The 24,197-nt window shown below is 40.9% G+C and overlaps 1 protein-coding gene across 1 annotated transcript in view; it reads right to left on the reverse strand.

The window, feature by feature from the left end:
• The window catches only part of LOC116329284 (LHFPL tetraspan subfamily member 6 protein), a 46,198-nt gene extending 22,930 nt beyond the window's left edge, over positions 1-23,268 (reverse strand). Inside the window, exons 1-2 of the mRNA XM_031751287.2 lie at positions 22,955-23,268; positions 21,521-22,032 (exon numbers count right to left, since the gene is read on the reverse strand). Of these exons, the coding sequence (XP_031607147.1) occupies positions 21,521-21,905 (385 nt within the window). The 5' untranslated portion in view covers positions 21,906-22,032; positions 22,955-23,268. The remainder of the gene's footprint in view (positions 1-21,520; positions 22,033-22,954) is intronic.
• Between the last annotated feature and the right edge of the window lie 929 nt (positions 23,269-24,197).

Here is a 24,197-nt window from a genome sequence, read left to right on the forward strand (position 1 = left end):
GATAAATGATCAGAATTATAATATTTCTGACTGTCTGAGGCAAAATTCGATTAGAACTGAATCGAATCGGGACCTTGTAAATCGGAATCAAATCGATTATAGAAATCAGTGACGATACCCAGCTCTACTTAGCACAGACTATTTAAACTAAACTTTCTCAAATGATCCCAAGAAATGCACGGTACTGTGCAAAAGTCCTCATTTCTTCTGGCTTTCTTATAAGTAGACCTGAGCAATAGTCCTCCAGACTTTCTAAAGGTCTTTTCAAGTTTTTTCTTTGGACATTACCTGCTTTTTTGCTTATTTTTAGTCTAGTACCTGACCATTTTCAAAGGAATATTTATTTTGTTTTTTAAACCACTTCTCACTGACCTATGACTCATTCAAGTATAAAAAGGCAACTAACTCATAAGACCCTGATAAGCCAAAGATGTGTCTACACATAACAGGTAATTTAAACTCAATATAAAAACAATTCTTAATTGTAACTTTAGGGACTTTGTTACTAACAGCCTGTCACAAAAACTCATCACTTGAACCCATTTCTTTAGTTGAAGCCATAAAAAATGCCAAATATGACATGGTTTAAAATATTATTTTTGCATCGACAATGTGATTCCCAAAGAGCTATTAGCACTTGGTATATCTTGGAATATTGTGCAATGTGTCCTTGAACAACTTTTGGGGAAACTGGACAAGTGGAGGACAAAAGAAGAAGAATCAGGGCTAAAAAACTATCTAGAGCAGATGAACAGTATCTGAAAGACATGTGCTCAAAAAACAGGGAAAAATCCAACAAAGACCTGACACAGGAGCTGAGAGACTCATGTGGCTCTTCAGTTAGTCTTCTGTTCACCAAAGCCTCATTAGAAATGGTCTAAATGGAATGCAGGCTGCCAGGGAAAAAAGGCTAAAGTATGCTAAATTACACATGAACTGAACTGAAAATCAGTGGCAGCAGGTGAGTGATGAGTCCAAACCAAAATGTTTCGTTAAAATGATCATCAGCATGTACAGAATTTGGGGCTTCTCATAATTGATGGAATTATGAATGCAGAAAAACCCATCATTTTTTGATGGAACATGCAGTGCCATCTGGAAAGCATCTGATTGGCAAACGCTTCTTTTTTGCCATTACAATGATCCCAAAAATGCTGCCAATGTAGTAAAAGCATACCTGGATAGAAACACACACACAAAGGGACAGCCCACAGTCCAAACCTCAACATTACTGAAGCAGTGTGGGATCATCTTGACAAAGAATGGAAGAGAAGGCAACAACATCCAAAGAAGAGCTTTGAATGTGCTCCAAGAACCCCAGAGAATTATTCCTAAAGACTACTTAAAAAAATTACAAGAACGATTGCCTTTCAGGTTGGGTTGAAGAATACAACAACAACAACAACAACAACTTTATTTATATACCACATTTGAGACCGAAGGTGCACCAAAGTGCTTCACAAAAAGGTTATAACATAACAGATATAAGACCATAACAGAGTACAAATAAGCTAAGAAATGAGAAACGCTGGTTAAACAAAAATACAGATTAAGTAAGAAATAAAACATCAGAGCGTAATTTAGGAGATAAAATCACTGAGTATTCATAAATATAAGGTGGTACATCAATAGAAGATAAATAAAGATGGTCATTCCAAGAATTGCACAAACTACCTTATACCATATGTACTGTATATCCTGCATATACTTTCCACGTTTCAACAAATGGCTGCACTTATTCCCCTTCTTCCTTGGAAAATATAAAGAAATGAGGACTGAATCAAGACTTTTGCACGGCACTATATGCATCTTTTCATTCATTTCATACCAGTTAAATATCAGGGGCAGCTTAGTAAAGTGAGATCATAAATCAGGTCTCACTCAAAGGCAAAACAAATAAGGGACTGCAGCTGCCTTTCTCATGTCTGACCAGTTTTTGTGGGCAATTTATGAAAAGTGCTGACAAAAACTGCCACATATTTTTCCAGTTGAAGATGGAAATCTGATTGAAAGATTAACGACAGCCAAATGAGTGGTATTTTCATCCAGTCAAGGGCAGGAAGACTATATAATGAAACATGAGTGAAGGAGAGATCTGTCAGTCAAGTATTGTGCAGCTTGGTTGAAATTCTTGCCAGGCCACAACGAGCAAAGCGAAACTTGCGGCTTGGCAGTGCAACCAGACCGTTTATTCCAAAGGACAGAAATTACAAGGTGCGGTGCAAAAGTATTTTGGTCAGTACATATTGAACTGCTGGACTAAAACTCTTTTTGCACTTCACCCTGGCAACACAACACATACACTTGTCCGTCAGCTCCTCAGCTTAGGAGTTTGGGAGGAGCACCAACATCAGACATCCCCGGTTAACATTTTCCCCCGGTTGTGCTTTGTCTGAAAAATAACCTCATCCCTTTTTGGTACCAACAGTGTAAGAATGAAACCATCTTGTGGAAGGAAGTGTGAACCAACCTCCGGAGAGAAATCTTCAAACCAACTTACCCAACCCTGCTGGCCAGATGGGAAGGCGGAATATGTTTCATAATATGAAGACGAAACATTTGGACTCTGCGACCACACCTTATGCATTAAATGGTGTTACACCTCACATCTAGGGAAATGTAACTGTTGGTTAAGTCGTTTTAGTGATGACAAAAAAGAAAAACGAATAAAAATGATCAAAGACAGGATGGAATTTGACGTTCCAATTAGTAATCTGTTCACATGAGAGCCTCTCATGGAGCTCTACAGATCGCGGGAGCCTACAGTAGATTAAATGCATTATGTAGCAACTCATATCTGTGTCAAGACGCAAGGAGTGATAGAGAATCAGCACCAGCCCTGACATCTGTGACTGATTACAACTTGTAATGTTCCAGTGATAAATGTGTGAACAAGAGGCGGTGATGAATATAACACTGTTCCCCAAGGAAGAGGGACCTTTCATTACATGTCTTATTACTGTCTCTTCCTCCTGATGGCTTAATTGATCCTTATGGGCCAACAAACAACCCCCTCCTCCATCCATCCACAGAATATGATACTCAATACGAGGAGAAAAAAAAAACCCAACCACAGTAGCTTTTAACCCAACAAGCCCCTTTGTTCATCATTTAATTACAGCGCTTTAAGGCAGTGAGCCTCGTGTAATATTGAGTAGTTGCTGGACCATAAAGGTGAATGCAGCATTTTATCGCATACTTTAATTTATATTGGCCATAACTTATTTTTCTCCAGAACAGAAACCATGGAAATAGTGCCACTGGTCTGATTGGCATGTCCTACTGCCAGAGCTTCCTCTGCTGTGGTGCGTGCTAAACTGAGCGCCTTCATGGATGAATTCAGAGGAGAAATGCAAAGCATGGAAGAATAGCGCTCCTTTCTGCCCACAGAGGTTGACCACGGCATATGCTGCAGCTTATTATTCTGCTGTTTTCCATTGTATTTATAGCAAGGGGAACTTGATTTAGATCTGCTCCATGTGGTGATTTGCTGTAGGGATGGGTGCCACATCTTCCGCTCTTCTATATAATCTCCCCTTTCTCTGCTTACTGGCCTTTATTTAAAGATGGTAAGTGAGATAGCAGTGCATCGTTTCTCTCGCTCCGTCTTTCTTTGACACCAGCTGCTGCTGTGCAGTTTATGATGCTGGTTGGGAGAAAATGGGAAGGGGGGGGTAAAAAAGAATCCCTCCCACTTTCTCTGGTGGTATGCAAAGATTCCACAGGCGGCCTCCAGAGCCCCTATCCTTCCACAACCCTCCCCCAGCCTCGGCTTCCATCAACCTTCAGTGGCCTCTGAAAGAGCGGGGCAAAGAGTGGAGGTAACAGAGCTGGGGTCTAAGGCAAAGAAGAGGAACAAGCGTATTAAAAAACAGCTTCACTGTCGACTTCAACGGCTGCATCATATATAGATGTGCAGCAGGGTTTCCAAGGATTTGTTCCCACAAAGGTAACAAGTGTGGGTGGCAATTTCTTTCATTTAAATACACTCTTTGGAAATGTAGGGCAGGATAGCTGAGCTGCCAAACACGATTTTGTGATCTAATGAAGTCTTCATATAGGCGCTGTCAATAAAAAAAATAGACTAGTGAAATAAAATTCTGTCCGTTTCTGACCATTTTTGCAGGACAGGCACGAGCCCATTTTCAACTGTAATTACATTTTAGAGGAGATCATAATACCTCCTAATGGGAGGGAAAGTCATTACAATGGACAACTGGTAATGTGATCGTCTACCCATGACTGACACTCAATTCAAATCTTTCTTTAAATGCCCTTATTTCATTACCCTCTAATGTATTCTTTACTCAGTGTGCCGGTGCAGAGAGAAGTGGGGAGAGATGAGGGAAGGGACGGTTAAAGATGAGCTTCTATCTCAAATGCCTCATTTCATGGGTTATTTTTCTGCTGAAAAAAGTTCAAACTGGGGAAATTCTAATTTGATAATCAGTATCTGGCTGGTGCTGAAACAGGCAGCTTGTCTCCTTTGCCTCACTGTTAAGGCATCACGTTTACTAAAGCTGTAAAAAGCTCGACTTCCACTTGAAAGGAACAAACAGTGAGCTCGGCCTGTAGCAGCTTTGTCAGGGGCAACATGTCATTCATTTTGCCACAATTGCAAGACTTTCTGAGTGTACTTGCCAGAGTAAACAACTTACCATAAGGCTGACCGTCTGTCTTCGGCAGAAGGCAAGAACTATAACATTGTGCTCTGCACAGTTGGAACAAAAAACAGCAGCAAGGCTGTGTTCAGTTCTATTTCTTTAAAGAAAAATCGGAAAATGTTTACGGTAAGCTGTTTGTAGTTAAGAGACGGAAGAAAATGAAAATGTGGTTTCAAATTTAAGAAAATTAACCGTTCAATTAGACTGTGCAAAATTTTTCATCTGCTGTCTTCTAAAGATGTAGAGTCACATAGTGCTGCTATAACAGGCTGTAAAAGCCTCTGGCTACGATCCAATGGGTGCATTCTGTGACAGTACACACAATGCACCCATTGGACTGTAGTTTAGTGTGCATTGTGTGGAAGAAAACATAAGCAAACAAGCACACAAATGACTTGCAAACAGTTCTTTGTCTTCCTAAAATCTTTGTGAAATGGAGAGCAAACACGGATGGGGAACATCTTTGGATGTTTCTGCACCATCTGCAAGTGTTTGCATAACTGGAAGACTGATTGTTTGCTCAACATGGTGATGCCAGGACTGAAATATACAGGAAGAAAATTTAAAAAAACACATATATATATATTCAATGTTGTTTGAGCAGACATGTAGGTGTGATGTGTGAGCAGCTTCCAAAACAAACAGAAGACAAACATGACAACAGGAAACTGCACAAAGAGCACAGCTAGTGAAATTTCCCATGCTATTCGCTCATCATCACCTCAGTGTGATGCAGTATCACGCCTGCTTGTTTCCTCTGAAGAAGCTGGAGGGGATGGCCCTTTTCTCCGCAGGGAGAGAGGACAATCTCCACTTATTTTCAAATGCTCACTGACAGAGCATGTGGGAAGATACAGGCCACTGCTTCAGTGACCACCTGGAGACCAGATGAAGGCTCCGGGGTTTAGCATCCCTTGCATATGCAAGCGCAACAGGATAGGCGTGAGGATGGTCTCACGCCTGTAGCCTGTCTTGAAGACGAATGAAGCGGTGGTGCTGGGCCTTGGGGCCTCACTGTGGGTACCTCACTGTTGGGCTGGTAGATTAGGTCTGGATCGCACTTGACATGCCACGGGAGAAAACAATTGGATGGTGGGGAAAGAGAGTGGAGAGGTTTCTCTACTACAAAGTGGAGCAGCTACCGTGTGATTCTGTCCTTGTTTATAAAGATATTATAAAAGGTATATTTAATCCTTGCTAGTCAAGTAACTGATCGTTTAATAAACAAGATTTGAAATACATTTATTAGGTAAAACTATTAGCTTTTAAATAGCATTTTCTCTGGTTAATATCAGTGTGAATGGAATATCCTTGAGTAATGGCTGTTGAACAAAACAAAAAGCCTTACCTATGTTAAGCTTTCATTTGTGCTGTTTAGGCCATTAGAAAATAATAATAATAATAGATTGCCTTTCTAAGTGTTTTATATTATCATTGGAGAGACCACATTAGCAGCCACTCAAGTGACAGCAGCCTATTTTCCCCTGCTCATTTCACCACCCCCACCTACTACTCCTTCCCTGGAGATATATAGCCAACCATATACATGCCAATGAATCACACTCCTTCTCTGCACACACAAGTTGCCCTTGGTTAGGTGTTACTTATCAAGCTCAAGGTCTAACACTGGGGTAATTATCACAAAGAGCTGAGCCATGGGAGCATGTTAGACGATGATATGTTTAGCTAAGGTGTAAGGAGGGGCGGGGGGGGCTCTTTAATTGCCAGGCACAGACTGTAAGATCAATCATTTGTTGGATTTTTAAGACAAGAGACAAAAGAGGAAGGTCAATGACTGAATGTCACAGAGAGATAATGCTACACGTGAAGAATGTGGAGCGAGATGTCTGCAAAGGCAGTGAAAGAAACAATGCAGAACAAATGAGAGTAAACAGTGAGGCAACAAATGCTCCATAATTACCTCAAGTATCAAATAGTGGTGTGCCTGTTGTTCAGGAGAGGATGAAGATCTCTTTTCAGAGATCAATAAGTCCTACAGAAGCCTGGGCCTCTGGTGGAGTCTCCACCCTCCTCTCTTCCCACAATTCCCACTAGCTCCGTGTTTAACTGCCCACAGGGCTAGCTTAGGGGAGGAGGGCGAACTCGAAACAACAATGCTTAGAGCTAGGACACTAGTGAGCTTCCAGCTGGCAGATCCAAGCTTTGATCATGATTACAGATTACTGTGGTTCAGGGCAGGTGTCTTCCTGAGTAAGCGACACCCTGCTGAGGGCCCATCAATAAGCAGTGGGAAGAATGATTGTTTGAATGCTATGCCTCAACAACTACAAAACCTTTCAACCACTGATACTGCTGTACAAGCTGGCTACTTTAAAATGTTTTGTTCAGTTGCCTTCCAAGAAAGAGGATGCTTGTGAAAACCCAGGATACCTTATGGGTAGCTTTCAAAAAGGAAACTCTTTTTTTCTATGAAGGAAATCACTAACTTTTGCCCAAAGGAGTCTATAAAAACCACACCCAAGTTACTTTGTCCCATTTATGTATCTGTTTGTTATCAAAGCACACAGATTTTTACTTTGCGGTCCACGGCAGTTGTTGTTTGAAGCTTGTATTTTAGTATACATGTTTTTCTTTAAGCTGAATGTGCATACCACGGGAGACCTCCGAGCACCAGTTGTTAGAAACCAGCCAACGACTGCACAACAAAAAGTGCTCAGCTCACCTCGAGCGTTTCACTTTCATTGTCTTGGAGAAGCTAAGGATCGACCTGTAACCATATATTTGCCAACTGTCTAAAGTGTAAGCGTTTCTTTGTGCTGAAAGTGTGCAGAAATGTCAGGAAGAGAGAGACAAACACCAGCACACGAAAGCCTCAAACCCATGGGAATGCAATCTTTTAAAACAAAAAGCTCCTCGATTTCTTTAGAAACCTTGTAATTTCACATTGATTGTTTCTACACTTATCCCTCTTATTAAAATATATATTTTAAATCCTGCATTCATCATAGAAACATATTAATGCTTCAGTCAGTTAGTTATTGAGTACACAGTGAAACCTATGTTGTTTTTTTAAGTTAATTAATTCAGCAAAATGTCATGTAATTAGCAAACATATTAGCAAACATGATGCCAGAGTAAACAGCAGGATTTCCACTACCAGTAGAAGACCTGGGTGCGGCACCTTAGCATTTTTTTTCATGGCGCCAAAGGTGAATGAACAGAAAAAAATATGTTAAGACATGTTTTGCTGTTATTTATCAAGTCAAATGCTTCTGTGCTTTCATTTGCTGTTCCAAAGTATTTGAAGGAGTTAGACAGCTATCCATAGACACACAGAAACAATGGTGAAATAAGGATTAAACTATACTCATGACTAACATGTTTGCTTTTTCTGATGATTTCAGGAGAGGTCATTACATTATCATAATTTTGATATTCAGTTTATTTAGGATATTTAGATTATTGCTTTTAAAATTTCCATTTGAAAGTCTGAATATTTTGAAAGCCCATAACTCTTTAAAGGCACTTGTATTTTGTATTATACCACTGACATAAAATGACCATAAAGTTATAACATTGCAGCAATTATTTTATTAATATTATATTATCTAAACAAAAGTATTTTCTATATCAGGCTTTTTTAAAAATATATTAAGTGAACCACATCCAACAATTCTATCAACTTCAAAATACACAAGTAAAAATCCACTACATAATTTACAACGTCTTCAACAAAGCAGTATGTCGAGCCACCCGATTTTAATCAAGAGGTGCAGCTCTTGGTGCGCAATCTAATCCAAAAGTCACTCTAACCATACAGGAAGCACCTGCCAAGATACATAATAAAAATCCTACTCATATCCTCGAGGACATTTCCAGCACAGATGAGCAGCAAGTGAGTCCACATGCTTTTCAGCTGTTTCTCTACTTTCACTGCCAGGCAAAGTGATATCTAGCTCATTTCCAAGTACACTGCCCAAGAAAGTGGAGGCTAAATGATTGCAAAGCACCAGACACATCGGAGGCTAGAGAAGAAGATGCCGAGATAATAACGGACATTTACCGGCTAAAACCCAGCGGGGTATTGCAGGGTCTCTGTACACTGCACAGCTGTCTCTGCTTTTATTGCTATTTTGTGCACGCAGCCTTTGTCAGTTTACCAGCTATCTTACAGAATAACCTTGATGTTAGTGCTGTATGTGGCTGATGTTCAGTGCAAATACTGAATGACCAATGTCAAACTCACCTTTCTCTGTAATAGCCATCAGGACCGCCTCACTTTGGAGAGGTTATGCAGTTATAGAGGCAGAAAAAAACAATTTAAGGCAACATATCTTTCCTGAACAAGCTGACTGAGAGAGAAAGATGTCAGTATAGCTTGAGAGCAAACATCAGATATCAAGCCGGCAATCAAAACGGTACAACCTACGCTTTGTCCAACTACTCTCTGACTGACAGTCTGCACAGTGTTATCAGCAGGCCGGAGCACCTCTGACTTCTCGGCTCCTATTATCTCTCTTTTGCACATGACGACCCATTCAGCTTCCATCATGAGTATGACTGAGTGCTCTGTTTGTGGAAAAAAAAAAAACACCCACCCTCTGGCCAGCCACTTACTCTGTGGTTATCTTCCAGTGTCAGATGGGGAAGCACATCATGGTCAGACTAAAACATGTTGAGCAGAACAGCTTTGGAGCATTTTAATATCTGATCGAGCAGCTCTCAAAGAAAGTCAGTGATGTTAGATAAAAAAAACACTGATTTCTAACCTGACTGATTGCCAGTCCCTGAAACTATGTTGTGATGGCAAGCACTTTGCTGAATTGTCTTTAATCCTTGTAGTTTTACCCCGGAATAATCACATCCAATGCATGCTTTGTAAATGAGCCAAATTCAATTTAAGATGCTAGACTAAGAAAGCCATATCTTTAGCTTTCTTGCATTTATGTGGTCTGGCTAAAAGACAGGAGGCAGGAAAGGGAGCTGCCCTGAGGGGAATGCCAACAAAGGACTGGCATTAAGTAGCACTATCAGGACAGTTACGATAGTGACATGTTCTGTAATATTCAAGTCTTAGCTGGTAGTGCACGAGATAAGTAGATTTGAGTGATATCTCTGGCAGTGGAGCAATACGGTTCAGCTCCCAAGGGCTTGGCTCCAAATATATAATCACTTCATAATTACAAATCCTCCATTCTGCTTCACCTTAACAGGTGACACCCTGGTTTTTAGCTTTCTGTTAAAAGCTTTCTGGTTTCCTTCCAATTTGCCCATGTAATGGTGGCTAAATGGTAGAGACTGACTACAGGGTGTGGAGTCTGTAATGAGGTTTACGTATATACTACTACACAACAGCCTGGAGTTGCCTTGAAATGATGAGACCATCTGAGGGCCTGACATTCTCCCTCCCTTGGCTGCACCAAGTTATGAACAGAATCAGTGGCAAAGGCGAATCCTGGTGCAAACCAAACCCCACTGAAAATGAGTCATAGATATATAATCTCATTTATGAGATCCAAGCTCTCATTGTTTTTGTGCAGGGACCAAATGGCCCATTACAACTGAGAGAGCATACTTCTCCCATACTGGCTTCTCTTCATTTTCTCATAGGGGATCGTCTGATTGTTGAGGTTTACTCTGTACTATTCCAGTACGGAGGCGACTGTTATTGTGATTTGGCACTATATGAGTAAAACTGAACCGAAATTCCCTAAAATCCAAAAAATCATGTACCTGTAAACTGGCTGGTTGCACAAACTCCCACGCACCCTTGAATGTCCTCGATCGATGAACTCTAGGTGAATGTGAAACAGTTGAGATGAAAATTAGCATGTGTGAGGACATGGTTCTCAGCCAGAAAAGGGTGGAGTGCCCACTCCAGGTTGGGAATGAGTTGTTGCCTCAAGTGGAGGAGTTCAAGTATCTTTGAGTCTTGCTTACGAGTCAGGGAAAAAAAGGAGCGGGTAATTGACTGACAGCTTCGTGCACTATCTGCAGTAATGCAGAATGCTGTACCCCTCTGTTGTAATAAGAAAAGATCTGAATGTGGAAGCAAAGCTGTTGCGTTACCCATCGATCTACATTCCTACCCTTATCTATGGCCATGAGCTCTGTGCAGTGACCAAACTAAACAAGTTCACCGATACAAGTGAGTTTCCTTCACAGAGTTTTTGGGCTCTCCCTTAGAGATAGCATGAAGAGTTTAGTCATTCAGGAGGGGCTCAGAGCTGCAACTCCTCCACATCAAAAGGAGGCAGTTATGGTTGTTCGGCAATCTGATTAGGATGCTTCTCGGATGCCTCTTGGTTAAGGTGTTTTGGGCACATCTAACTGGAAGGCGGCCCTAGAGCAGACTCAGGACACACTGGATTATGATTATACCCCTTGGCTTGGGAATTTATATGTATAACATTTGCAAAATAATGTGAAGTAGTTGGATAGAATAGCTCAGACAGAAAAAAAAGTGATACAATTGTGTCCTTAGAAATGATCTGAAATGAAATGATTTGAAATGATCACTTCATCTTGTGAGGCTTTATTTAAAATGTCAGTCACACACAAAGCAGAAAAATGATGGTGGTCAGTGTTTGTGTCTTGTAGCTATTCACTGAAGATTGGTGTTTTCATTATGGTGGCTAGTCTATAAAGCCTGGGAATAACTCATCATCACTCAATCATTTCAACTGATCCACACCATCTCCCGCTAGAGACATCAACTCATGTGCTTGTTCAAGCATTAGCTGGATTATGTGGGCTCAGTCCCAGTGTGGTTCTAAATCAAACCCATGAAAACTCTCTCATGTTGTGACGTAACTTGAGCCAGGTCGCCATTGCCGTGGACCTTGGTGTAGATGGGCTGTTGGGCCTGGGATCAAAACACAGGGGAGTCAGAATGGGTGAGATCCAGAATTAGAGCAGACAGCAAAGTCAAAGAGTACCATTGTTCCCATACTCCCTTTGAAAAGGAGCAGAACTCTCAGCTTTCATTTTTTTAATCCAAGTATTTTGTGACATTTTGCTTTTTGTTCGACATAAAAGAACAAACAAAAAGAATGCACATGGGTGAAACAAGAAGAACGTGAAAACAAAAATGAAATCATGTGAGTAACAGTAATACAGTGCATGAACATGGCAGCATAGGAGGCGGATCCAACATGCAGGACACGCTGTCTTGCTAATGTTCTCAACTCTTGTAAGAGGTGAGGAAAGAGATAAGGTATCATGACTGATATCAGTATTCCCCACCAACCCCAACGCTGTTTGTACACTGCACCTGACCCAACTTGTCACAACAAGTCCTTGATTTAGCCTCCAATACAAGTTTATCTTTTATAAGAAACTTTCCTTTGTGACACTTTGTGTAACAGCTGCCAAACCCCAGACAGCTCTTCTGCAGAGCTGTTTTCCACAACAATCCTATATATGGTCACCTCCTGCTGATCTTCATAAACATATACAAATATGGGTAGAGGAGTATTCTGTCCCTTTTATAGCCTCTTCAAACTCTCTCAGAGATGGAAGCTTACTTTGTGCATTCCAGAGACACTGTGTTATGCTTTCAGAGGCTTATTTTGAACCGAGTGGCTCAAAATACAACCAGCCACTATGTCGTATGGTGAACTGAATGGGCGTCCCAGCTTGGGGTCTCTTATTTCAGTCTGCCTTCACAGCCTTTGTCTGCTCACGGTTAGGATAACTGCCTGAATTCAAGCTTTTTCATGCTGGGCTTTGTTTATGCCTTGCTGTTGTTGCAGTTTCTTTCTCTCTTCTAGGTTCACCTGAAGGCCAGTCAACAAGGTGCCATTTAGCTGTTGAGGCTTGACAACAATCTGCCCAAGGAGGGTAAAAATAGACTTTGAGCGCTGAACGGACTATAAGGTCGGTGGTGGATGGTGGTGGTGTAACTTAACCTGTTTATCTTAAGCAGACCCCCAACCACTACAAGACTCCAGGGATTTAGACAAATGTTGACCCTCTCTTCTCCCCTCTTCTCTTCCTATCTCTCTGTCTTTCCTCTGGTTCGGCACCCCCTGCTGCTGTGGAAACCAGATCCTGTAATGGGAAAATCCCACCCAACTGCTGCTGACCAGCTGGAATGAGAGTCTGGGAAGTAAAGGAAAACTACTTCCACCAAAACACTCAAACCTCAGCAGTCAACACAAGTACAGCCACGGGCCACAAATTGAAGATTATTCTTCAGCTTGTGTCAGCCTTTTAAAAACTGAGGCATGCACACTTTTTCCCTGAGACATAATTTCATGAGGCACAATTACATGGTTGTCATTTTATGATAATGATGGGAGTGACATTTTGCTTATTACTACACCAAGGTGCCTTTGGTGATTTTTTCCTGCTTCAAAAAAAAAAAAAAGAAAAAGAAAAGAAAAAGCTTACACAGCACATTTCACTTATATCGAACACTAAACACACAAACACTCTGTGCAGAATGTGTATTGGAAAAATCCCTGGATAAATGTGAATTTTAACACAGATAGTATAAGAAAAACTGTGAAATTTGTGCAATTTTAACACTTTCTCTTGTGGAGCACAAGTAACTAATAAAAGCCTTTCAACTTAAAATTGTACTGGGGACGGTTAGTGAGCAGAATATATTTACCCCAAATTCCCACCATTCCTTAAGGCAGACAGCAGAGGCAGGCCTAGGACTCAGCAGACAGGACATTAATAAACTCACTCACATGCAGAGTTATCTACAGGCACCCACCAGAAAATAAAAGCATACAAAAAGCAACACGTTCATGCTAAAAAATGTTAAAAAGAGTCCCATTCACACGTGCAACTACAGTCACCATATCATTAGGTGAATACAGACAAGCAGCAGTGCACAGGTGACCTCTGTCCTCCTCTGATCTGATCTTCAGCTGCCTTCTATGTCATCTTCACCTGTCCTCACATGTGTTTGAGTGACCCACTGAAGTACAGGGTCTGTCCCAGAGCTGTACACTGACCCTGATCTAATTCACCCAGAGACAGTGCTTACACTCTTCCACAAATTGACGGCTCCGGCTTGCCATGCAGCGCTTAATGCTATTTCTGGGCTTTCAGTGATAAAAAAAAATGGGAAACGCTTGGTTTCCCTAAGTCAAATTAAATGAGACACCCACAAGTCAAAGGAGGGAATTACTCACTCTGAAATGAATCTTCGCATTGGCTCTTTGAATACGCAAATTTGAAATTTAATGCAGATCCAGTTTGATGGAAAACACACAATTTAGACATATTTCTTAAGCAAAAATACACTTCTCAGTATTTTTAGCTGCCTTTTTAGTTGTAGAGTCATCTCAATACATTGAGCATATATTCTATTTTCTCACCGGCCTGCTATTTGACCTACGCAGCAGCACAAAAGAAGCACTGACCTCACATTCCTCTCACTTGGAAGAACAGGGTATAATTAACTGTAGTGTTAAAGGCATGGTGCCTCTGAGACTGTAAAACAGGGTATGAATACTGAGCAAACTATTTTATCCCATAGGGCTGAGAGCCAATCCATACAATCTATACTTATTCATTTATTCAGCCAACTCATGGCCTCGGTCTCCCTCGGAAGCGTCTAACAGGTCAAATGTGGGCTTTTCGTCCTCTTCATCTCCAATTAGACATAGCATGTGGTGATCCAGGTATGTGTTGTTGTTGTTTTTTCTTTGCATTGTCTGCTATTTGTGTTTCTGTTTAAAAGAGTTTACTCATGTACCTGCCACTTCAGTATTGCTCACTGTGAGCAAAGACCTGGGCGCTGACATCATGCATGCCCTCCACAATGTGTCATCAGTGATACAGAGGAGTGGAGCCTTTTACCATCTGTGAAGCATCTGTCTAAGCACTGATTCACCCATCCATGCATACAGTATTCACTGTTTTAGTTGTCAGTGGCAAAGATCTGAGATGTGTTAACAATTACTTTTCTGTGTACTTTGCCCTTTCTCTGACAATAGAGGAGAAGGTCCCAGAAAACAAACTTTTGATGGTCCAGGGCTACAAGTAACAAATATTACAGTCTGTGTAAACAGGAAATAAATATGTAAAGTTACGCAACTCGAGGAAGGCAGTGTTGGTAGGTCAATCCACCACTTTGGCCCAGGATGAATAATGGATGGTAACATCATCAAGTGCCATTATTAAGATAAAGCTCTAATTTGTTCAATACCAGAAAACCACATACTGTAACTAATGGCATTTCCATCAGCTCTGGCTGTTAACACACTAAACTACTATGATGAACACTGCACTCTGATTAAGTTAAGTGTTGATTAATAAATTAGTCTATAAAATGCCAGAAAAAGGTTAGGAAATATTGATGTTGATGCAGGTGAGGGTCAAATGAAATGTTTTGTTTAGGCAACAGTGAGGAACAACTACAGCTGTGAGTAGCTGGATAATCTCTGACGTTTCACGTGCTAAATTCCTTATAAATTAACAATGGATAATTGCTTGATTACCAAAATTGTTGCTGATTTTTTTTCTGTAACTCAGCTAATCATTTAATCAACTTATAGTTTAATTGCTAGGAAATTCATTTCCCCAAATCATCCATTCCCTTCAACTCTCAAGCTGCTAGTTGTCTGTTATTACAGCTGCTTCAAAGCCAGACACGAATGCAGACACAGTTATGTTCCCCGCGACAAAAAACAATCTGATATGAAGCACGCCTGCAACTACAGCAGAGAAAACAATGACTTAACAGAGGAATAGACTGAAATAACCCTTCTGTCTGTGCTTTAGTTCCCCAGACTTCCTGTTTGACAAAACCAAATCCCTGTTGAAGCTGGGCTTTCCGCTCTTTTCTATCTTTTTTTTGCCTCACTCTTTTTTTTATAACATTTGTTCACTCTTTCTGTCTTGGACCAGGTCCACTCTTCGGGTCACTGATTACTGGCGCAATCCATTTTTTTTCCTGCTTGTAGCCAACAGCAATGTACAGTGCCGCTGTGAGGAGTAGGAGGAGGCACTCGAGAGAAAGGGATGGAGAAAAAGAGGGGATGGACACAGATGGGTGGACACAAAGCAGATATAGGGGAAAGGTGAAACAGGCGTGATATAGAGAGTTAAAGACTGAGAGCACTGGAAATAATACTGAAGTACCCCCAAATTGAATGGCAGAAAACAAGTTCAGAGAGTGGAGGGTGAATGAAAAAGACAGACCTGAACCCTCCAGACAATAGACTGCCTATAGTTCACATGCTACATTTCACTGCTCTTTGACTCCAAACACTCTTACCCTGGTATTAGTGGAGCTTTGAGGCAACAGTGCACTGAGAAAATAGCTGCCAGGCTAAATGAGCGTATTACAGTGTAAGAGTGGTCTTTACTTTAGGTGATCAATCAACCCAGAGGTAGAGACTTCCACTTTATAACCATTAGAGGCCTGAAACATAAGCAGTGAAGAGCAAGACACAGTTCTAAACATCATTACACAAGACTCTTGTCCACAGTGAAAAGTCCTGGCTCCCTCCTCTTAAACATATGCTTTCTCATTAATTTTTTCCAGTGCTTACATGACAGATGAGACACTGCAGTCCATCATCATCAAATCAGACTGGAGGAGGGAGGAGGGAGGAATACAGATAGGCTTTGGAAGTAAAAAGGATAACACTGCATGTCAGGAAATATTTAAATATTGCCCAACCCCCTCCCCTGGAAATGTCTTGTGATCTGACACCATTTACACATGACTGTCAAGAGACACTGTTCCAGACAGAATATTTCCTGGGAAATGCGAGCCCCTCGTGATGAAGCCTCCCTCATATGGATGCGATTTCATTTTGTTGAACCTCTCGAAAATGAGTGCTGGTGGTGAGAGGGGAGTGGAAGCACGCATTCTGGGACTGGGTGGGATCCAGCTGGCAAGAACTCACAAAGCAGCCACAAGGACAAAGCTCCTGGCTGTGCTGGTATGGCTCCAAAACAGGACAACACAAGGCTGTGCCAAATAGCCCTTGGCAAAATTATGGAAGCCACGAAGGCTGCCCATCTGTAATTTATTTACATGTCTTTAAATTTATCACTCATGTCCATGCCCTTCATATACCCTTTGAGCTACACAGGCAGCGCAGACAGAGATGGTAGTAAATGTCATCCAGCCTCACCAACACATGAGCGGGATACCGTATTAACATGTTATATGTGACAGGTGGGTCACTTCTGTGGAAATGACAGAGATACTCAGGAAAGTGAGTGAGACAGATCGAGTTGAGTGCATTTGATGTGCTGCTTCATATTCTTCACTGACCGACATTCCACAGCAGTGTGGCCAAAAAGAGTCGCTGGCACAGAGGTTCAAACAGAGCCAATCAACCAGAAAACGAAATGGAGAAGCTATCCTGAAAAGCAACATGGCCAATTATTTGATATCACAGATCAACTGCAGCTTCAGCGGAGGCTGGTGTGGGAAGTATTCAACCAGGACGGTCAACACGTCTGTGCAAACTGCAGAGGCATGAGCCAGCGTGTCGCATGGTTTCCCTCATAAGCAAGTCCTTCTGCTAAAACAAACCGGACTAATAAGGTTTCATCAACTTTTGCTATATTCTGTTTGTACTTTCAGTCTATTTGAAGCTTTAGTCTTTTCTTCAGTTCTGCTTTGAAGAAATAAAAAAAAAAAACCCACAGAAAGAATAAAAATAAAGCTTTGCAAACACTCAAAGGATAAAACATGTCACATAAAATTGCAAGTTTATCATCTCGCTCTGGAAGACCTCACAGGGCAGCGAGGGAACAGTGATGCATTTGAAAAGCCACATTTTTCTGATCTAATTTCATCAAAGAGCTGTCAGAACCCCGGGCTAACATTTAATGTAATAGACATTAAATGTCTCTAATCAATAATAAATGCTTTTAGCCCATCCCACAGTGATAGCATTGGATTTTCTCCCTCAAACTGTGAAGAGTTCTTCATGGAACAATGACAGATAAAAAATGAGACTTTATAGATTCCCTGCTGACCACAACTTTCCCTTATAGCAGTGAAAATGCTGCGCTGAGCTATTTCTTGTTTTATATCCCAGGAGACAGTACACCTCAAAGGTCTGCACCCCCTCTGAAACTGTAGCAGTACATATGAAGTCCCCTTTTTCCCACCAAACACACTGTCCTGAGAAACTCCCTGAAAAAAGGACAAGCAGAACCTGTCATGCATTATATTGTTTGTCTTGTTGTTTCACCTTCAATTTTAGGACAGAGCAGCTCCACACACTCTCAATAAAATATAGCTTATACCCACTGGCCTTGAGTTGCTATATCTGCTGACATTTTTATCAGGAGTTATAATGACTTCAATCCAGCTGACATTTTCTGCAGGTCGAGGCAATATATCGAGAGATCGCAGGTTATGTTTTGGAACAATGCTTTACCACTGTCACTTTAGCACTTTTTGTTTTTTTTTATCAACAACTTTTTTATTTGATTGAGTGCCTTGAAATGAAGATATGACATAGTTTTCTGTCATATAAATGCAGTTCCAGTTATTAACTTGAACTGCAACAAACTGCTATGCTTTGGTCTTAACAATATGTTGGAACTAATACCTTTAAAATAATTACACGTCTTCAAATTTCCCTTTACTGAGCAACAAAGAAATGATAGGAAAGATCCTTTTGTATTTTCTTCTCTTACAAGCAACAACAATACTAATCAAGCCTTTGTTATTTCTGAACAAATGTATAACGCCAAGTATTTTCATCAGGTGTGATTAAAAATAGGTTGCTTTCCTCTACTTTGGCATCTCAGCATTGTTTTCCTGCCTATTTTGTAAAATGATTTTTAGGCTTTTAAGCTATGGTGCAGTTTGGCATCTGGGTATATCACAAGGTTATTAATCCCTTAAGGCCAGTCACACACGCTGCTTGACTTAGTCTGTCTCAGACAAGGTTTTGAGATCTGGACAAAATCCTGATATCGGACCCAATTCAGAGCACATGGTGGAGACTGAAACCTCCAACTTCAATCTGGGCTGAGAGGCAGCCCGAGGCAGGGATTGTGTGCTTTCAGACATCAGTAGATTTTAAACATATTTGAAGTTCTTCAGCGCACAGTCTGCATTGCCTTTGAATTGCACACACAGTAAGCAGGGCAACATATAAATACAGAGTGACTTTGTTAAAAAAAAAAAAGTCAATGTTGCAGCCACAAGCTCCAGGCTATTATCAATTATATCCAATATTTACTGATGCTTGGGCAGAGCAGTTATCCAGTCATAGGACTTGTGATTGTTAGTCATTAAGAATTGATAAAATACAAAATATCCAAAGAAAATTATGTGTCATATAAATTAAAAACATAAAAACACAACTTATTGTTAGTTTATTTTGGTATGGGGGAGACAGAAAATATTTAAAAGGTACAGAAGGTGTTTAAATCATAGCTTTAAAATAGCTTTCTTCCTGCTGTGTCTAGCTCCACTTGCAGCACGCAAAAAAGACAAGGCAAGGCTCTGCAGGGGGGGAACAAAATCCCCAACAACAAAATCTGAGTCAAGAATCTTAATGTTTGAATCTGTCGTCTGGGCCACAGTCGGTTTAAGTCCCCAACGCTGTATAAGACAAGACGCTACAGTGAACGCACTGGTTTGGTGCAAGTACAGGATTTATGAACCAGAGCAGTCTCCTGCTCTCATACTTTGACTCTAGCTCTGTTTCCTAGAGGAAATCTGGGCCTCAGCCATTAGCAATTAACAAGCTCTGGAACAACCTTGCCTGTAGTGAGCTGGGAATAAAACGCTGTTATAAGAGGTAAACAACAACACTAGAAACAATAACAGCCATTGTTAAAAGTCTTTCTCTCCAACTAATGAGATAAAGAACTGATTCCTTTCAACTCTAATCTGTTTCATCAGAATGAGATGAATTACAGGAAGATGTAAAGTGGATGTTTTACTCGTGCCTTCTCAGAGGTCCTGGCCTCTCTGGCAAGATGCTCTTCATTAATCAGAATGGCACCGGTATCAGAGAGCGGACCATTAGGCTCACTTCACTTTCGCTGCTTCACAAACTGTCCTTGCTCTGGCTAATCACTGATATTTGATCACACTTTTCGGCACCTTCTGCAGCTGTTCTGCTGCAGATCTTTATTTCTCAGCCAGGTTCTCAGTTAATGAGAAGCGAATGCTCGGTGTTTCAGTCATCAGGTATTTTCTGTCCTCTCTCTCTCCCTCTCAACTTCCCCTCCCTGCCTGGATATTTCAACACTTTGTTAGCGATAAAAGACAATACATGGTGCAGCCCACTGAGTTTCCCAGTTGTGTCACTTCCAATTAGCCCTTCTGAGACATCTCTGCCCTTTGGCTCACCAGCATTCGAGTTAAAAAAGATCTGATCTTCGTTGTATTGCGCGCTGCCTTGCTTCACTCTCCCACTGTCTAAATTCATGCATGTCTGGATTTGTGAGTATGAAAGAGAGAAATCGCAAGAAAGACAGACGGGGATTTTTTAATCCTATAACCAGAAATAGCAGCTTGCTGTAAGGCTCCACGTATGGGGCTGCTGTGAACTTAAAAGGAGCTTTCCTTGTATAAAAGTACACATTTCTGAATAAAGCAGCAAGCCTTCACCTTAATCATCTTCCGTATTATACATCATTAATACCGATGTTCTTAAGTAGCTAAGCTTTTTAGAACTGGGACATGGCATGTTGTGGTGGCCCTCTGTAGATTTATCCTTCAGGAAAAAACCTGGCAGCTCTGTCAAATCTGCCCGCAACCTGCTTCTATGTCACATCACTTTTTGAAGCCAAAGTGAAGTGGTGGGGATTGTAAACAGCAGAGTGGTGAGCCACAGTATGTGAGCAAACGTTTTTGAGCTAATGAGAGGACTGGAACGCCGCAGCTTCTTAAACTAGGGCAGAGAAATTCGCAGCTTCAGTGGAAGACTTCCCTCAGACCTCACGTCCCGGGAGTACACAAGTGCAAAACCAACAGCACAAACAAACAAAACTGGTGCTCTGCGAAACAGTGTCCACTTAGCGGAATCAAACAAACAGCCAATAACAGGACGTTTTCAGGGCCAAAGCTGCAGTGAGGACGCGACTCTGTCTTTACAAAAAGCAATGCCAGAGGTTTCATTTAAACTTTAGGGGCACAGAAGAGAAAGTGTGGGTATAATTTCAACAGTCAAACTACAAAAAGAAGACATAAATATGATACCAAATGTTGGCTCCACAGAAAGAAGCACGAGGAAAACAGCTGATCATAGTAAAATAAAGGAAAGTATAATAAAAATCAACTTTTTCATCATATAATTGATTCAGCATATTCACCAAAGCCGTACATGGCCAAAATGCCCACACTGTGTTCGGCACCAACACACTCGATGCGATGATGTTAATTTTTTAGTTTGTGATCTGCCACTTGTTGACACATTTTTACAAAAAATCTGTTCAATTCCAAACAACAACGAGTAGAAATTGGGTAACTTTTACTATATTAAATGTAAGTAAGTAAAAAGATATCGGGGGAGGTTTTTCATTTCCTATGCACCGAGTATCCGAGGAAGCAACGGCTTTACTGGACTGAATGCAGGTTTGCTGGCCAAGAAAAGTATTGAGATTTCTATACTGCCTTCTTTCCTTGCTGATGTGCCTGCAAATGGGTTTGAGCCAAATCTGACGAGAAGTTAATTAAAGGCATTACATCCTTCATAATCTCTATAAACATCTACATCTCAGGAGTTTACAGAAGCTCTTTAAATCATCTTTCAACAGAAAGCAAACCGTAACAAATGAGTGATCTGTTCACTTTTCATAACTGCAGTCAGAGCTTCTGCGCTGCATGCCAGCAGTCACAACCCAGTGAGCACATTGTAGAGTTGGGCTCAGAGTTGGCTGCAGGTACGAGCATGCACAAACGCACACAGACGAACACACACACGCATATAAATACTCACCACCAACAAACTGAATACCGCCAGCCACGCGACCAATTGTACGTGAGATGAGGTCAGAGATGCAGCAGCCCATGAGAGCTGTGAGCGCCACCAGCAGGAGGAGGCCACATCCCACGCCTGTCACCACAGTACAGATTCTCCATTCAAGACTTGGGATGCCGTGGAAGGAGGCGTACCTCCCACACTGCTCCAGCATCACCGTGGTCTGGCTCTCTTCATCCCTCACTGGGTAGGAGCAGCGACGGAAAGTGCCAAAGGACACTGGCTTGTCCATCTGTATTCCCAGCAGCCAATAGGGCATGAAGAAGCCAACACAGGAAGCAGCAGCGCACAGCAGGGACAGCAGGGCCCAGATAACACCTGTACATGTCAGACTAGACGCCATGGTAAACAGTCTGCAAATGGTTCACACTGAACTAACAGCAGTTATATGAGCAGTTGCTATGTTGTGGGAAGTCTTGCAGTGAGCATTTAACACTAGCAGCCTTCACCTCCTCAGTGACTCCGGGTTCCTGTCAAGAGGAAGAGAAACATCCAAACTGAGCACTGACCAGACAAATCATCTGTGTGAACAGGTTGCTGGCTTTGACATGTGACACTGAAAACAAGAAATGTGTTCCCTGGTCTTTATACACGGATCACAAACACAAGCAGAGGAAAAGAATCACAGACAGGAGAAAAATCAGGGAAATAAAGACCTTCAATTATGACATCATCAGGCAGTTATTCTCTAATCAGGTCTTTTGCTGGATTGTTAATTAGTAAGATGTGTTTTTAAAAGTCCTTAGCTAAACTGGGAACTTAGTATACTAGACTAAAGTAGACTAAAATGACATATTTCTGAATTATGATTAAAATAGATTTAAGATCTGAGAGTAAAAAACACAGTCACGATCATATTCAGGCAGTCAATAATTAATCCAAGTTTGATGAACTAAAGGTTCGCTTATTCTCCATCTCACTTATTACTCTTGGGCTTCTCTGTTTATTACCATATAGGAATTCATTGAATACATAATATATATATATATATATATATATATATATATATATATATACATACATACATATATACATATATATATATATAATAAGAAAGTAAATATGAATGATAATTAGTACATCCTATAATTGGAACAACTGGGATAACTGAGAATAACTAAAATTTAGTTTGATATTTCAAATAGTGCTAACCCCTATAATAAACTTTAAACTTAAGCTACAAACAGCATTATGACCCATACTCACAAAATCAGCATAATTTAGATGTTTAGTACAGGAAAAATAGTTTGTCTTCATGAGCCGCCACTTCTAGAACATAGTGATTTTTTGCTAGAGGTGACCTTAAGGAACACATTATCGCAGTGCCTACACTATCGGAATGAAAAGAATGAAAACAGGGCAAACACAGGGGGAAAGCAAAGGAAAGCTTACATGTTGGGAGACCTCCGAAATTAGGTGCGCTCGGTGTGCACTGAGAGCTTGTTTCCATCTGCAGACTCCAGCTGTGTTGGATCTTAAAGCAAACTTTTCTTCAGACGAGGGAAAATGCAGAAGAAATGCGTTCGGTCCTGGAATGTAAATCCAAAAAGTGACTGCAGAATTGTCTCATGAATCACTTCGTGCTCGTCAATATATGTAACTGAAAGGATGATCAATTATTTACTCCTGTGCGGGCGCACAAATGTGCGGTGCAGTCTGACTTAACTCCCGTTTCCACATTCCTCCTCGGAGAGAGAGAGAGCGAGCGAGCGAGCGAGGGAGGGCTGGAGGGGGGCGGGTCCATAAAACACTCTCAGGAGGCGACCATCAATCACACAAATCCCCACCCAGGGGCTGGACTCGCCGCTACTATCGCTCCTACAGGCTCCTGGTGCATTCACTGACCCTTTGAAAACGATGCACGTTGTCGTACTAAATCCTTCGGGATGCTCAAGATCATGAAAAGCTGTCAGTGACTTTCATGTTAAAATGTTTACCACATCTAGCTTTGCATTTGGTTAGGTAACCTCAAATTCAGGTAAATTAATGTAATATTGACTGACATTGTATGTCAGTATTTGCACTGGACATCCTTAAGGTATAGCTTAAGGAACATTACACATGTATAACTGATATATATATATATATATATATAAACATCAAGCAAGCAAGCAAACAAACAAATAATCACACTCAAAACCCCCCACACCTGTCAGGCATATGGTCACATATTTTTCATAGAATTATGGTGTACATATTTTTTTGTAATGCAATTTGCACTACTGCCTATTACAATTTCAGTCTCACTATTACTGTTCTTTTTTAATCTAGCTGAATTTGGACTTTTCTTTGGTTTTTATCATAATTGTGTATATACATTTTTGCACTCATAGTATCAGCTCATATCATCTCACAGTACAAACCTATTATTAGGCTATTATTGTCAGGCACCTGTGGCACTTTCCACTTTCCATTCAGTAATCTATCTATCTATCTATCTATCTATCTATCTATCTATCTATCTATCTATCTATCTATCTATCTATCTATCTATCTATCTATCTATATCTATCTATCTATCTATCTATCTAACAAAAACATAACATGTAGAATTATTGCTCTACAAGGTAGTGTAATAACTGCTCATAAAAAGGATCTGCAACAACCCAGTTTAATTTCTTTTGTGACCAGAGTG

The sequence above is a fragment of the Oreochromis aureus genome, linkage group 14 (genome assembly GCF_013358895.1).
Source record: "Oreochromis aureus strain Israel breed Guangdong linkage group 14, ZZ_aureus, whole genome shotgun sequence".
Lineage (NCBI taxonomy): Eukaryota > Metazoa > Chordata > Actinopteri > Cichliformes > Cichlidae > Oreochromis > Oreochromis aureus.